The sequence below is a fragment of the Musa acuminata genome, chromosome BXJ3-8, assembly GCF_036884655.1.
Source record: "Musa acuminata AAA Group cultivar baxijiao chromosome BXJ3-8, Cavendish_Baxijiao_AAA, whole genome shotgun sequence".
Taxonomy (NCBI): Eukaryota; Viridiplantae; Streptophyta; class Magnoliopsida; order Zingiberales; family Musaceae; genus Musa; species Musa acuminata.
This window is the reverse complement of record NC_088356.1, coordinates 5,951,752-5,966,063: the sequence shown is the minus strand read 5'-3', so window position 1 is coordinate 5,966,063 and position 14,312 is coordinate 5,951,752. Positions and strand designations below refer to the sequence as shown.

The window sequence follows — 14,312 nt, the reverse complement described above, 5'->3', positions numbered from 1 at the left end:
GTAGTCTCTCTTCTTCTCTTCAAAGGGGTAGCCGTGCTCGTGTTGCTGCTGCTTTGGGTGCTCAAAGTCCCTGGCTATGTCATCTGCTGCTTCCTTTGCCAAACCAGGCAAAGTGTGATAGAGCTGCTTCAGTTGGCCATCAAGCTTGCGAGGGACTGGCTCGCGTCCGCCGCCGCCGCGAGTGGTGGCGTGGAAATCGCCATGCCGTCCGTGTCCTGGAACGGCACCATCGCGCGTGTGAAGGATCACATGGAGACGGTGGCGAAAGCGATCGACTACGTGTCGGTCGTGAAGGCGGTCTTCGAGATGGCTTCGGGCATGGCCAAGAATTTGATGGATGCCGTCAAGCTCGTCGCCCAGTTTGCGCCCCAGAGATGATCGCCTGCGACGCCACGGCCCTCCTTCTCTCGTTCAAAGACGTCGAAGACCTGTGTCGCAGTCTCGCCGGTAAGTGTGCAGCAATACATTATCGATCGATCCTTTGTTCTCATACTATTTACATGCCTTTGTTAGATCCCATAATAATAATAATAATAATAATATTAATATTATTATTATTATTATTATTATTATTATTATTATTATTATTATTATTATTATTATTATTATTATTATTATTATTATTATTATTATTATTATTATTATTATTATACGTTCATCAGATATAAAACAAATCACTCATTTATTGCATAGCAAATATTTTTGAATTATTAAAGCTTATATGTTTAGATTACGAGGAATTTAAATATAAAAAGATTTGTGAATTAATAAAAAAATAATAAAAATTAAAATTTAATTATTATATGAATATTCATGTATTTTTAGATTTTAGTAGGATGAGTGTGGCAAAATATTCGATTGTCTCTTGGGATGATATAAATAAAAAACTTGATTTTTCTACATAAACTTAGATGATAAGTCTCGAATCACATAAATTTTATTCCACCTTTGCCACGTCAACTTTTTTATATTTTATAAAAGGTGATTTATCATTTGGATCAATTCAATAGGTATAATTTTCATGTAATAAATTATAATATTTTTAAACAAATACATTAAATATTATATCAAACTCACTTACTAAATATATTTTTTGAATGTGTCAATTTATTTAGTTAGTAAAACCTTAACGGTTTATCGCAAAGTGTAGAGCTTATGTTATACATAAATAAGCTTATAGTGTTTTAACACTTCCACCAAAATAATATACTTGAGGCAAATAGACTCCAAAACCTAATAGAAATCCACTATCTCCAAAAATAAGATTTTAAATAGATACCCTTATTGGTTTATGCAACAAAAAAAAAACTAAATATAGAGAATTTTGTACTATTTTTTAATGGACTTATAATAATTCACACCTCTACCAAAACAATGTAAATTGGGTAAATAGACTCAAAACTCAATGGAAACTACTTCATATATAAAAAAAATAAAATAAGGTCTCTAGTTAGTATCATTACTGGTTTAGAAATGATCAAATATAAAAACTCTTGAGATAGTTATAATATTTTTGATATCTTCATCAATAAATCTATTAAAAAATAATATAATTGAAAAATTAGATTGATTCATTTTATAGTTTATCCCGTTAATCGATCCACAATATGTATCCATATGCTGGATAACTAAAAGTTAATATGTAAAAGAAATCAGTCTAGCTGAGATAATAATATTGAGGCGGGTTGTAAATTTTCTAGAAAAGATGGAAAATATTTTCAGTTGCCAACAATTAGGTATAACAACTAAAGATGATATCAATTTTTTTGTCCAATAAGATAAAACAATTATCAACAATCATCAATATTATAAAGAAAATCTAGCATATGAAATATATATATATTAAAAATCCTATGTTTAATTAAAGGTCATCATGGCAATTGAAAACAGAGTTGTTAGGGAAAAAAAAAGAGCAACATGAGGGGATTTGCTTACTCTAGCAGAATTGGCAATGACATATGACATGATGTTCACATTCCTATTAATAAGGGAGAGGTTTGGTACTTTATGTGGTTGTTCAAAAAATAAGGATATCACTTGTTCCAGATAACATGATGTTCCATGAAGCATCAAATTTAATCCACAAGGCCTGCAAGCTATCTATCTTTTTGGCTCTTTTTAAAGCTTCCATGACTGCAATGCACTCTTTTCTTTAATATTTCTGCCTTGAGAAGGTATACTTCTTGTAGCTACAGCTATAAAGTGATGATGTACTGAGGATATATTCAAAAGGATACAAGTTTGTAATATCAAAAATCTTATTCTGTATTGGGTTTGATTAGTGTCAAACATAAAGTTATATGTCATGATGGTCACTTTACACTATTACGATTAAGCAATAGAAGTCAGAGTGAAATATCAATTAAACTCCTTATTTTTCTTTTTTTTACATCTTCATCTTATCCCTCGAATAATAAATAGTCATAGAGCTGTCAAGAGAAGAGTTTAAAATTATAGCGGTAGTTAGATTATGTGATCCTTTATAATTAGATATAATATATAATAAAATTAATTAGATTTTAATGACAGAATTTTTTAGGAGATGTACTAATAATTTATCTTAAATCATGTATAAATAAATATGACATCTAATTACTAAATTATGCATGTCAAAGAGAACGCAGTTGAGAGATTATGGTTTCTCTCTAAACCTCCCTAAACCATCAATAATAATGATTATATGAAAAGATAGGAAAAGAGGAGGAGTGTCTAATTCTCCTTCCAGATCGATATTATTGTGATATTCGAATATGAAGGACAGTGTCTTTACAGATCAGATAGAGATCTTTTTCAGATAACATCGAAAGGTATGCATCGTATATCCTATCTAACGTTATTTGATTTCAATCTAAAGTTTTTCGTATAACTTATAGCATATTACATATTTTATGCTTACACTAACTAATTATCGATAATTATAAACAAAAATATATTCAAAGAAAATATACCGAGAAAAGTTTACAAATAAGATAAATATTCTATTTAGAGTGTAAGATTTTACTTTAGAAAAAAACATAGGTCGGTAAACTATTCCAAAGCAATTTCCACTAATGCCGGTGTAAAACCACTTTTAATTACTCAAATTTAGACAAATCTTTTGTATTAATTAATCATGATATATTTTTTAATTTGCATTTGGATGAACGAGATAAACCGATTAATTATTGGTTCACGTTGATTTACAATATTGGATCCTCTTACTAAATCAAAACGAGGAAGAAAAGAGGGTCATAATTGACCTAACAAATTGAAATTGTTTTCGACATGGAAGACTCATCGTTCCAACGCAACACACGCTGCTACGCATGTCGAGCAACAGTTCCGCTGTGTTCCGTCGATCGAGCGGTGGAGCACATGGGTTGTCGTGAACACAGATTTCATTGATGTCTCCGTAGCCAAGAAAAGGGGGAAGAATTCATCTTTAACGACCTCAATTAATATGCATCTTTCATTGGTGTTCGTTTGTGTCATGGCATCGAAGACGATTTAGTAAATGATGTCCTCGTCAACGCTCATGACTTCAATTTTCGATCATTCATTATTGATGCCAACCATTCAATGCTCAAATTAAATTTAGATAATTAATTCTCAAACTGATTGGATTAGCACCAATGATGACAATATACCCCGATGTGGATGTTCGATCATCAAAATTGCCTGTCCAATCAACATCGATAAAGGCATGAAGCTGAAGTGGAGAATATTTACGAAGAAAGACACTATGATTGAGAGTCTCCTTAAGATATCGTAGGACTCGTTTGACCGAAAACGAATACATAGTAGACGACCTCTGCAGTAGAGGAAGTAAGTCAACACTAGTCCTTCCGACTTCCACACCGACACATAGAGGAGCAATAGAAGGCTTCGACAGTACATCCGCAAGAAAGAATACTCTAATACAATATTAAAAAAATAATTACTGAAGAATATTCACATGTTCATTTCCTATTTATACAAGTTAGGAGGCACAATAGATTAGCGGATTCTCAATAAAAATAGAAAAATATTCTGATATAGTTGAAGAAATCTATCAGATACAAAGTCTCAAACTTGTTTTATTGACCTCATTCACAAAACAATTTGTATCATTATTTAATTCCTCCTAACACTAGCAAAAAAATCCTTCTTATGGTTTGGGCTTGTAGATTAGTATTATCACCGTGGAAGTATAATGTTCTTGGCAGCAGAAGAAAACTAGAGCAGCAAGAATATCCTAGATTTCAGCATCAGTCAAATCACTGGAGTCATCTCATACTGATTTCCATTGTCTGAAGGTTAAAAAAAATCAGCTTGTGGAACATTCCAAGCCATCATCTTCTTTCATTCATTCTGCCTTCATAGCTTATGATCAAGTGGTGGTATGAGAGTCTTAAATCTTAACATAGTAGAAAAGTTGCCTTGCTTTGTTTGATGATCTCTGAGGGGGTTTTGGAGACCTAAACATAAGGAACGTTGCAGTCTATGCCAAACCTATCAGCACATCTGTGCATCTGAATGCAAAAAATCCTTCCATCTAAGTTTAGATGCCACTGCAGAAATGTTTCTCACAGCTCATATGGATCTACCATCCATAGTGAAAACATGCATCGACTTTGGTCAGACAAGATGAATCAAGTTCCTTTGAAGGCCAATCCAAAGAAGAAAAGAAGACAGAGACAGTATCGGTATGCGAATTTTCTAGATGAAGTAAACTGTATGGATTTACATCAAACAGCAAAATCTCTTCTTCTTCATCTTCTTCAGCTATCACAACAGAGTACTTGAGGAGGAAAGGACACAAGGAAAGAGAAACCATGACAGCACCCTTGTTCGGTGTTGGCTGCTCCTCCTCCCCTCTGTTTCCCCTCTCCACCATCATCATCTTTATTGCTACTATTAATTTATAGTAATGATGAAGATTAATCTGTAATTAACCAACAATATAATAATACACGGTCACGTATGATGATTGCGTCAGGCCGACGCTGCCGCTCGCTCCTCTCCGGCGATCTTGCGCTTCCTGTTGATCCTCTTGGTGGTCTCCACGCCGTAGTACTCGACGTACCACTTCACGAACTTCTTCAGCCCGGTGGCGAGGTCGGTGGTCGGCCGATACCCGAAGTCCCTCTCCGCCAAGCTGACGTTGGCGTGCGTGAAGGGCACGTCGCCGTTCTGCGGCAACGTGACGACGTTCTTCTTGGCTTTCTTCCGTAGCAGGTCCTCCAAGATGCTTACCATCTTGGCCACTGGAACAGGGGAGGTGTTGCCGAGGTTGTATATCCGCAGTTGCGCGGGGCCCCGCTTCTTGCCGCCGCCGGCGACGCCCGTGCTCTTCTTGGCGGTGTCGAGGGCGCCGAGGCAGCCCTTGACGACGTCCTCGATGAATGTGAAGTCGCGCTGCACGGCGGTGCCGTCGGGCATCCGGAAGAGGGTGATGGGCTTACCGGAGAGGATGCTCTTGGTGAAGGAGAAGTAGGCCATGTCGGGGCGGCCCCAGGGGCCGTAGACGGTGAAGAAGCGGAGGCCGGTGATGGAGAGGCCATAGATGTGGTTGTAGGTATGGGCGATGGCCTCGCCAGCCTTCTTGGTGGCGGCGTAGAGGGAGGCGGGGCGATCGGTCCGGTGGAGCTCGGAAAAGGGGGCCTCGGTGTTGAGGCCATAGACAGAGGAGGAAGACGCCCACACGATCGAGGGCTGGGGGTCGGCGTGCTTGGCGGCGGTCTCGAAGAGAGAGACGAGGCCGGCGACGTTGGAGGCCACGTACGACTGGGGATTGCGTGTGGCGTAGCGGACGCCGGCCTGGGCAGCCAGGTGGAGGACGTGGGAGAAGGGGACGACGTCGAACAGCTTGGCGAGGAGGGCGACGTTGTTGATGTCGGCGTCAAGGACGAGCACGCCGTGGCGGGCAAGGAGGGCCTGGCGGGAGCGCTTGAGGGCGGGATCGTAGTAGGCGTTGAAGTTATCGACGCCGACCACGCCATCGCCACGCCGCTTCAGCGCGAGCGAGCAGTGGGTGCCGACGAAGCCGGCAGCGCCGGTGACGAGGACGGAGAGGCCGTCGGCTCGGCGTGGAGTGGCAGAGCGGCGGACGTCCTGCTCCCAGGCGGCGCCGCCGTAGGCGGCAGAGGATGAGGAGAGGAGGCTGCGGTGGTTCGAGTGAGGGGAGGAGTAGTAGTGGGAGCCGGAGAAGAGGAGAGGTGGGCTGTGGAGGAGGAAGAGGAAGATAAGGAGAAGAGCGGCAAGGAGGGTGAAGCGGAAGAGGATGTAGGATGAGGCAGCGATGAGCTTGGCGCTGCTGACCCGGCGGCGTAGGTAACTGTTGTAGCGCTCCAGCTTGGACGCCTTGCTTGTGTCCGGCGGAGAAGCCATCTTGTAATATTAATAGCAATGCTGAAGGTGGTGATCCAGCGCTACAAAGATACTAATGATTTCTCTCTCTCTCTCTGAGATGGGATTTGCAGATGGAAGAAGGGAGATAGAGAGATATAAAAGAACCAAGTGAGCTGATGAGAGAGTGACTGTCTGTGAGAGAAAGAGAGAGAGAGAGAGAGAGGTGTCGGTTGGATGCCACTTGCTTTCCTTTTCTTTTCCGCTGCCTTCTTTCTCCTTAGCCTGAGCATTTGCATGTGTATGATCAACTCCTCCATTATTTACGACCCCTATTACCCAACATGGTAAATGATATATATATATATATATACAAATATCACACAATATAAACTTGTCAGTAAAATGATGGATTCAAATGGATCATTTAGATTCTCTTGACTTGGAATCTGATTGGTCACAACAGGATCTTCCTCAATTCGACATGGCTCTGTCCTACCGTTGATGCGCACATCTTTTACCAATCTTAAAGCTCTGCTCTACCCATCCGACTCAAATTTCGTGCGGGTGAAAGCCACAGGAAGCCTATGGAGATCGCTGCTTCAGTACAACAGCTGAGATGGCAGAGTGTGGCGTGGTCTGGAAGTCACATGCCTCGCCGCGTAGTGCCACCCGCGTGAGTTCCCTGTCCGTTTCGCCATTGCTGTTACTCTGCTCCTTCCTCCTTGGAACTCGGAATGCAACGAGAATGACAGTCTTCACCGGACCATCAGAGATGGAGAGGGAGCAGTGTGGCTGCTTACAGTGGATGCCGGCAAACAGACTCTTACGAGAAACAACAGATAGAAGATAGAGAGCAAGCCGAAAGGAGGAGAAGGCGTATCTTTGACTGCAGTTCAACTTTCTTCAGGTCTTTGCTCAGTGGCGAGTGACACTCCAAGTTTCCAGCCACTTCACCGGTGTTGGAATTGGCACTCTCCCAACACAAACCGATGGGACAGTTGCCTTGAGAGGAGAGGCAGCATTTATTGGATTCACTGTCATTGTGTGACTCTCTCGATTGGTTGACATGGACTTGTTAGCCACTGTAGTTTCCTGCCCCTTTCCAAGGGCTTATCAACATGGCCGATTCCACCACCTCACTGCTTCGCATTGAATATGATTCTCCCAGAAGTCCCCTTCTTCCTTGTTTCGGTGCGTTTTATCTGATTCCATCTGTCTAAAGCTTGGCGAGTAAATTACACTCTGCTGCATAAATACTGTACCTGACACACAACAAAACTGATACTGCAGACCTCAAGTGTGAAGGATCAATGATGATAAGACCTAAAGCTAGGAGAAGACAACTTTTTTAGGCTCTGACAGCTCCTGGATATCCTCGTCTGGTCTGCCCATGGCTGCACCAATTCTAAAAATCCTGCAATTGCAGTACAAGGCATCTTTGACACAACCACGTAATCTATCATCTTTCCTGCTTGTCCTGCACAATCAACCCTGCACTTCAATTAATCTCCCTCATAAATTACTTGGCCAGGAAGCAACTGTTTCAAACCACTCCCAGTTGGTGCCTGATTAATCTTCTGATATATCTGAACAGTTCAGCACCGAAGGCGTTAGAGAGCTGAGCATTCTACAGCAGCTTCACTAAATTGGTCTGCAAACCAAAGTTCAGTGGTTTTAATCATGAGTATGATTCAAGAACCTTGCAAGTTACTATCACAGATAAATTACTATTAACATCTAGGTTTGTGTAACCGAGGAAGACATTGTGAATCGAAGGACAGCAAAAAAGGGGAGAATCAAAGGAAGTCAGGTGATGCCAAACTACGAGGAGTTGGCATGGGACACACCACCGGATACAGGGGGAAAGGAGGAGACTTGAAGGCATCTTTGTGACCTTGTTTTGTCGGTGGAGAGACGATGGGCTTCGTCGATGCCGACGTGGGAAGTCCACGCTGCCACACATGCATGCCTCAGATAAGTCGATCAGAGTTGGGACTGTTGCGGTATGCGCGTTGGAGGTGGAAGAAGATGAGGGGTTTGGAAGCCACCGACTGCACATGGCCCTAAAATATCAATTAAAGCGCCACCTCTTCGAAGGCTTTGCCGGCTTGATTGATCGTCCTCGGCTTCGGTTCTTTCCTTCCAAGTTCGGCATTGCAACAGGAACAGATGTTTCGGTGGGAGAACTCGAATTCCCCTTCACCGTGCGCAGGTTGTTAGTCTCACGATAGGATTTGAAGTATCTCTCTCTTTCCTCCTCCGATCTCTCCGTCTTTTGAGTATACAACAGTTTGACGGCCGGCTTTAGTCCGATTTGTTTTCTTCCTTTGTTTTAGATTTTCTTTTTTCTTACCACGTGGCACCATCACGTTGGTCGGATTAGGTTATGAATGATGCCTCTCCGTCGATCAATGTTTTTGTATTTTCTTTCTTTTTTAGGATTTTTTTCAACCGCCCCTCCAATGCCACGTGGTATTATCCCGTTGGTAGAATTAAATTATAAATATGACTTTTCCTATCAATGGTTTTATTATTTATTTTTTTCTTATTTATAAAATTATCTTTCGATAAATTCTCGAAAAATCTCAAAGTTTTACTTTTTTTTCTATAAAGGGTCTCTTCGTATCGTCGCTTTCACTCCTCGTTTGTTGTTATCATATCCTTGTTCGTCCGAACTTTTCTTGCTATAGTGTTGTTGCATTGGCTTTTGGTAATTCCAACTATGCCCCTCTGAGCTTTGCACATGTCGTTCTATCGTTGATCGCATCCTCCTTTACATCGTCAATTATTATTATGCCCTCACCTCCCTCCTCGTTTATAATGATGATAGTTGTGATGCCCTTCACTACTTCATCTACTTGTTGCGATGCTCGCTTTCACCTCTTATCATTGCTTAATTATGAGAATAGATTAGCTTGGGAAGGAGGCATGGGCAATGCTCGATGCAATGGGCCATATGGGATAGGAGGGAGGGAAAGTCTCATCGTGACTACCTCCTTTCTCTATTGTTGAGGTCGATGACAAGGATGATGAAGAAGAGACCGAGCCTTAGCAACGCATTGACAACAACGAACAAGAATAAGGGTATAGTAGGCAAGCAAATATAAGGACAACGAAGCGAAAGTAATCACGCAAAAACGAAGGTCAATGTAATATCGTTTCTTAAAAAATAAGAGATACTACGTAAGAATAAATAAATAAAAACTTAGATGTTTTTTAAAAAAATTGCTCATCATTTAGCAATCGATTGCTTAAATGCCATGTGGCACTATCCCATTGGTTCCATTAGGTTATAAATATGCCTTTCACTTAACCAATGTTTTTTAATTCAAAGAAATAAAAAATGAAGAACATTGTAAGAAAAAGATATTAAAATAAATATTTCACAGATAAATATTAAACTAAAATAGAGATAGAAGACACAACAAACTGATTCAATTCTGAGGAGATCCAAGTTAGTAATCCAAAATTATGAAACATTTGGGGATCAACAATACAGTAGTAGCATGGAACATAAAGCATGTTAAATATTTTCAAGAAACATAATCAGAAGCAGAATGCAGCATTACTTGATTGCAAAAAAGGATAAAACATAACAAAGAAACCATAGCACTCAAATTACCAAAAAAGATGTCACTGATTGAAGATCTAATGTGAGAAAGATAAGAGGTCCCAAGAACAAGGTTCAAAATAATCATCAAATGACAGCTAGAACTAAAACATTTAGATAACACACAAGACTCGATAACATTTCTCCAGTGAACAGAGCAAGAACCCATAACCATAGTTTGCTTTACATATCACTTTTTGCTTCAGCTCAAGCAAACGAAGTTTTAAGAATTGACAAGCAGATAAATATGCTATACGTTAGCAAAAACAGGTAAGTTTCAGCAGAAATGTAATCTGTCAAGAATTAAGCTCAAATAATAAACTTAAAGCTAAGAGTTGCATCTTTTAAACAAAACAAAGTAGAACATCACTTTTTCTTCAAAATACAGTACCAACAGCAATAACTACCAAGTCGCCAGGAATCCATGAAGCACAACAAAAAAAAAAATCTTGGAACAATAAACAAACTCACATTTTGATCACAAAGGATCAATTCTACACCAAGTTATATGAAAATACAAACAAGAAAAGCCACAACCAAAACACTGAATCACAAATATCTTTCTTGAAGCAAAAAGAGAAAAAATGATTGGCATATATAGAAGAACCGTAAATGTTACCCATGCCTTGTACAACTATTCCCTTCCATAAACAACACCGTTGAATGAATGTTTCAGAAACCAGATTATTACAAGGGAAAAATCATTTTTTCTTTATGATTATTCTTCAACAATATGCAGGGAATGATGTGAATTCAAGCCATTTCTCCAGTTTCATGCTGACTGGTGGCTTTTCCAAATAGTTAACCCAAAAAGAGAACTTAAAAGTGTCAGCTTTGTCTGCAACTGCATTTCTATCTCCATTCAGGAATCATTCCTATCATGATTGACTTCATCATGAACAGGAAAAATGTATCATCAACATAGTCAGATCAAATTTCCAGATGTTTAACCCTCAGAAGCATTGTTATCTGCAATTGTCTGCAAAAACAAACCCTTGGCTTTTGCATCAGTAGAAAATTGGCCCAAAACTGCAATCGTAGCCGTGTTGCTTCCTACTTTCTCAATCCCTCTTGATATCATGCAAAGGTGGTGAGCTTCCACGACAACAATTACTCCAATATTGAAGATTGAGTAAACTGCTTCAGCTATCTGTCTGGTTAGTCTCTCTTGCACTTGGAGCTTGCAAGCAAAGGAATGAACCACTGACTGCAAAACAGATCGTTCGATACATTTACCTTCTTGTTTATCCAAGTATCCTATGTGTACAACACCGTGGAATGGCAGGAGATGGTGCTCACACTGTGAGCAAAAAGGGATGTTCAACACAGACTGGATCTCGTTCAGGCAAGTAAAGTTTCCATCTACCACATTACAGGAGTTCGCTTTACTAAGACCATTCAGTCTCAAGTCCAAGTTAGAACTCCTAGAATTCAAAAGCCACTGCACATAGTGGTGTGGGGTACACACAAGTTCTTTTCGTGATGGATCTTCACCAAGGGAATGGAGAATTGAAGTCACTGAAGCCATCATGGAAGCATGTGTAACGCCTGTCTTGGAAGTCTTACCATTTTTGGGGCTCCTTGCACAATGCCCATTGCACAAAGATGTCTCTAGAACCCGTGATGGACACCAAGAAGAAGCAGAAGAAAGGTTTGTATCCCCTCTTTCAATGTTTATGCTTTTTAACTTCAGAAGTGCCAAAAAGTCATCCCACAAAGAACTTTTCTCTTCCTTTAAAACTCCAGAACTTGAAGAAACAAAAACTTGTATCCACCCTTGCATATCCAATTTGGATGGGTATGTTGAGTTGGAATTACACGGGAGGGCTTCAGGAAACTGGATGTGCCAACAGTGAAGAGCAACAGCAACACCAGCCGGCTTGATGCTGTTGTGCAACGCTGAACAAATTTCATTTGCCAGTCTTTGTGGATCTTGAAGCCTCTTAGAGAACACATCTGCAACTCGGGATAGCTTGCTCAGGCCCACAACTCGCCGACCTGATGGCACATAGCCAACATGGCACTGGATACTGAATGGAAGCAAGCAAGACTCGCAGTATGAGAACAGATTGATGTTCCGAACCACCACTAGCCCACCAGCTCCTCCAGCATGACCTGTTCCAGTCTCCAATCCGGCTTCTGGAAACAAGGCACCTTGTACGATGTCCTTTACTTTTTGTTTGTAACCTAACACAAAATAGAATAGACTAAATAAAGACCTCAAGCGACTTAAAATTTCTACATGATCAATGATCGATTCTTCCACGAGTTTGTCATATAGAAGTTGTGAGGAACTGAAGTAGCTAAGCATGACACAACTGTCAGGAGCAATATGTTTTGAAGGTTAAAGCTCAAATGCATAGAAATCCTCCTGTTGGCAAAGCTAGAATTGATATCTGAGAAACATCTATCGACTATCAATAAGCAAAGACTTTCTTTTTGATAAAACAAAAGTAAGTGCATTTTCAACATTTTTAGGAAATTAAACTAACAAGCAATATATTTTGAAACATAGACAACTGACATGGAGAAATATTAATTGAAATGAGTTTCAGGAGAAGTGACAATAGATATGTTTTGATATTTCCAAGGAACATACTCCAGAGTAAGATATAGCATTCGTAATTGGTTAAACGCACAAATTATCTTAAACAAATTATAGCATTCAAATAAGTGAAAAATATGACTGATGCAGACAAGAACTTAGAGATCTAACATGAATGATAAATAAAGGCAATCCTGACTTCAAGATTCAAAATATAGATAGGACATTTGCCAAAGCAATACGTTAATAGTACTCATATGACTAACTTTATTCTAACAAACAACACAATATTCCCGAACTATGTTTTTTCTGTGCAAAGTAAGAAATTTTGGCAACCACTACCTTTCTGCTCCAGAAAACAAAGCACCAGGAATTAAGACAAAAGAGCATGTTTTGGCAGTACCAAAATCACCTGGAAGTGTCGCCACAGATAGAAAGCTAAAGGTTGAATCATTTCGAACCAAACAAAGCAAAGATCAAATATGGAAAGAAGATTTGCCAAGAGCTGAAGTTTGTAATACATATACGACCATAACCTTTTTGGTTTTTTGCAAAGACAGAATCTGTCGCTAACAAACAACACAATCCTTTTTTTCCCAAAAAGTAAAATTTTATAACCTAACTATGCAGCTGCGAACTCCGCTCATCAGAAGAGAGTAGGATTGTGAAAGTGAACTATATCTTTACTGTGCAAAGAGAGAAACTTCCTAAGATCAAACCTCTTCTACTCTAGGAAACAAAGCAACAGGAATAAACACAGATAAAAAAAAAAACCAAAAGTTTAACATAAAGGGAAAGTTATGGCAGTAATGAATAAGCGTCGCCACATATTTAACGATAAAGGTTCATCAATTGAATTAAACAAAGCAAAAGGTCAAATATAAAAAAGAAGATTTGCCAAACGCTAAAGTTTATAATACGTATACGACCATAACTTTTTTTGTAAAGACAGAATCTATCGCTAACAAACAACACAACAATTCAGAACTATATCTTCCCCTTGCAGCATGAGAAACTTTTTCAGATCACTTCCTTTCGTCTCCAGAAAACAGAGCTAAAAGGGCGAGTTTTGGCAGGAGAATTAAGCAACGCCACAGATTTGAAGCTAATGGTTCCATCATTTAAACCAAACAAAGCAGAAGGTCACCTTTTCCTCCAAAAGATGGTATAAGAGACAAACAGAACACGCTAACAACGAGAAAGGTGCGATTACTACAGCCAGTCAGTCGCACATACTACGAAGGGGCAGCTAAAGGATCCACCATTGCACAACAGAGAAACTAAAGATCAAGCTTTATTAAAAAAGAACCGAGCAGATCTAAGAAAAACGAGACGACAAAGAAAGATCTATAAAAAGCAAGCAAGCACAAACCTCTGGTTCCTTCGCGGAACGCTTTGGCCACGCGATGGGGCGTCCTCCGGAGGCCCTCGCGCTCGGGGTCCTCCCCAAGGCCCTGCAGCAAGACCCGCACGGCGTCCTCGATCGCCCGAGCCGACTCAGACTCGGAGTCCGTCATCCCCGATTCCCACCCGATCTCCGCCACATCCTCCTCCAACCCGACCCCATTCTCGAGCTCCTCCTCGAAGCATCCCGCGTCGAGAGCCCCCATGCCGCCGGTCGCCGAGCTTGAGGCACGAGCCGGGCAGTAAGACCAAGCCCTAGACAACGAAGGCCACGAAGGGTGGCAGCAAGGAGTGCCACCGAAACGGATGGATGAGATCCTCCTCGAGATGTGTGGATCGGCGCCGCCTCCTCCCCCTCCGCGGTCCGCCTTCTCTTATAGGACGATCGATTCAACTGTTGAGTCTAACGTGCGGGGTAGATCGCATTCTTAGACCCTACGGGCG

At 40.6% G+C, this 14,312-nt stretch overlaps 2 protein-coding genes across 2 annotated transcripts; both read right to left on the bottom strand.

Annotated features, from left to right (window-relative positions):
• Positions 1-4,665: 4,665 nt before the first annotated feature.
• Positions 4,666-6,573, bottom strand: LOC135646124 (UDP-glucuronate 4-epimerase 6-like). Its single transcript, XM_065165304.1, has one exon. The coding sequence runs from the start codon at positions 6,346-6,348 to the stop codon at positions 4,954-4,956; it is 1,395 nt and encodes a 464-aa protein (XP_065021376.1). The 5' UTR covers positions 6,349-6,573; the 3' UTR covers positions 4,666-4,953.
• Positions 6,574-10,495: 3,922 nt separating this feature from the next.
• Positions 10,496-14,247, bottom strand: LOC103993487 (GTP cyclohydrolase 1). The gene is made up of 2 exons (XM_009413574.3): positions 13,837-14,247; positions 10,496-12,106 (listed from the first exon to the last, which is right to left on the bottom strand). The coding sequence occupies exons 1-2, from the start codon at positions 14,072-14,074 to the stop codon at positions 10,866-10,868; spliced, it is 1,479 nt and encodes a 492-aa protein (XP_009411849.2). The 5' UTR covers positions 14,075-14,247; the 3' UTR covers positions 10,496-10,865.
• Between the last annotated feature and the right edge of the window lie 65 nt (positions 14,248-14,312).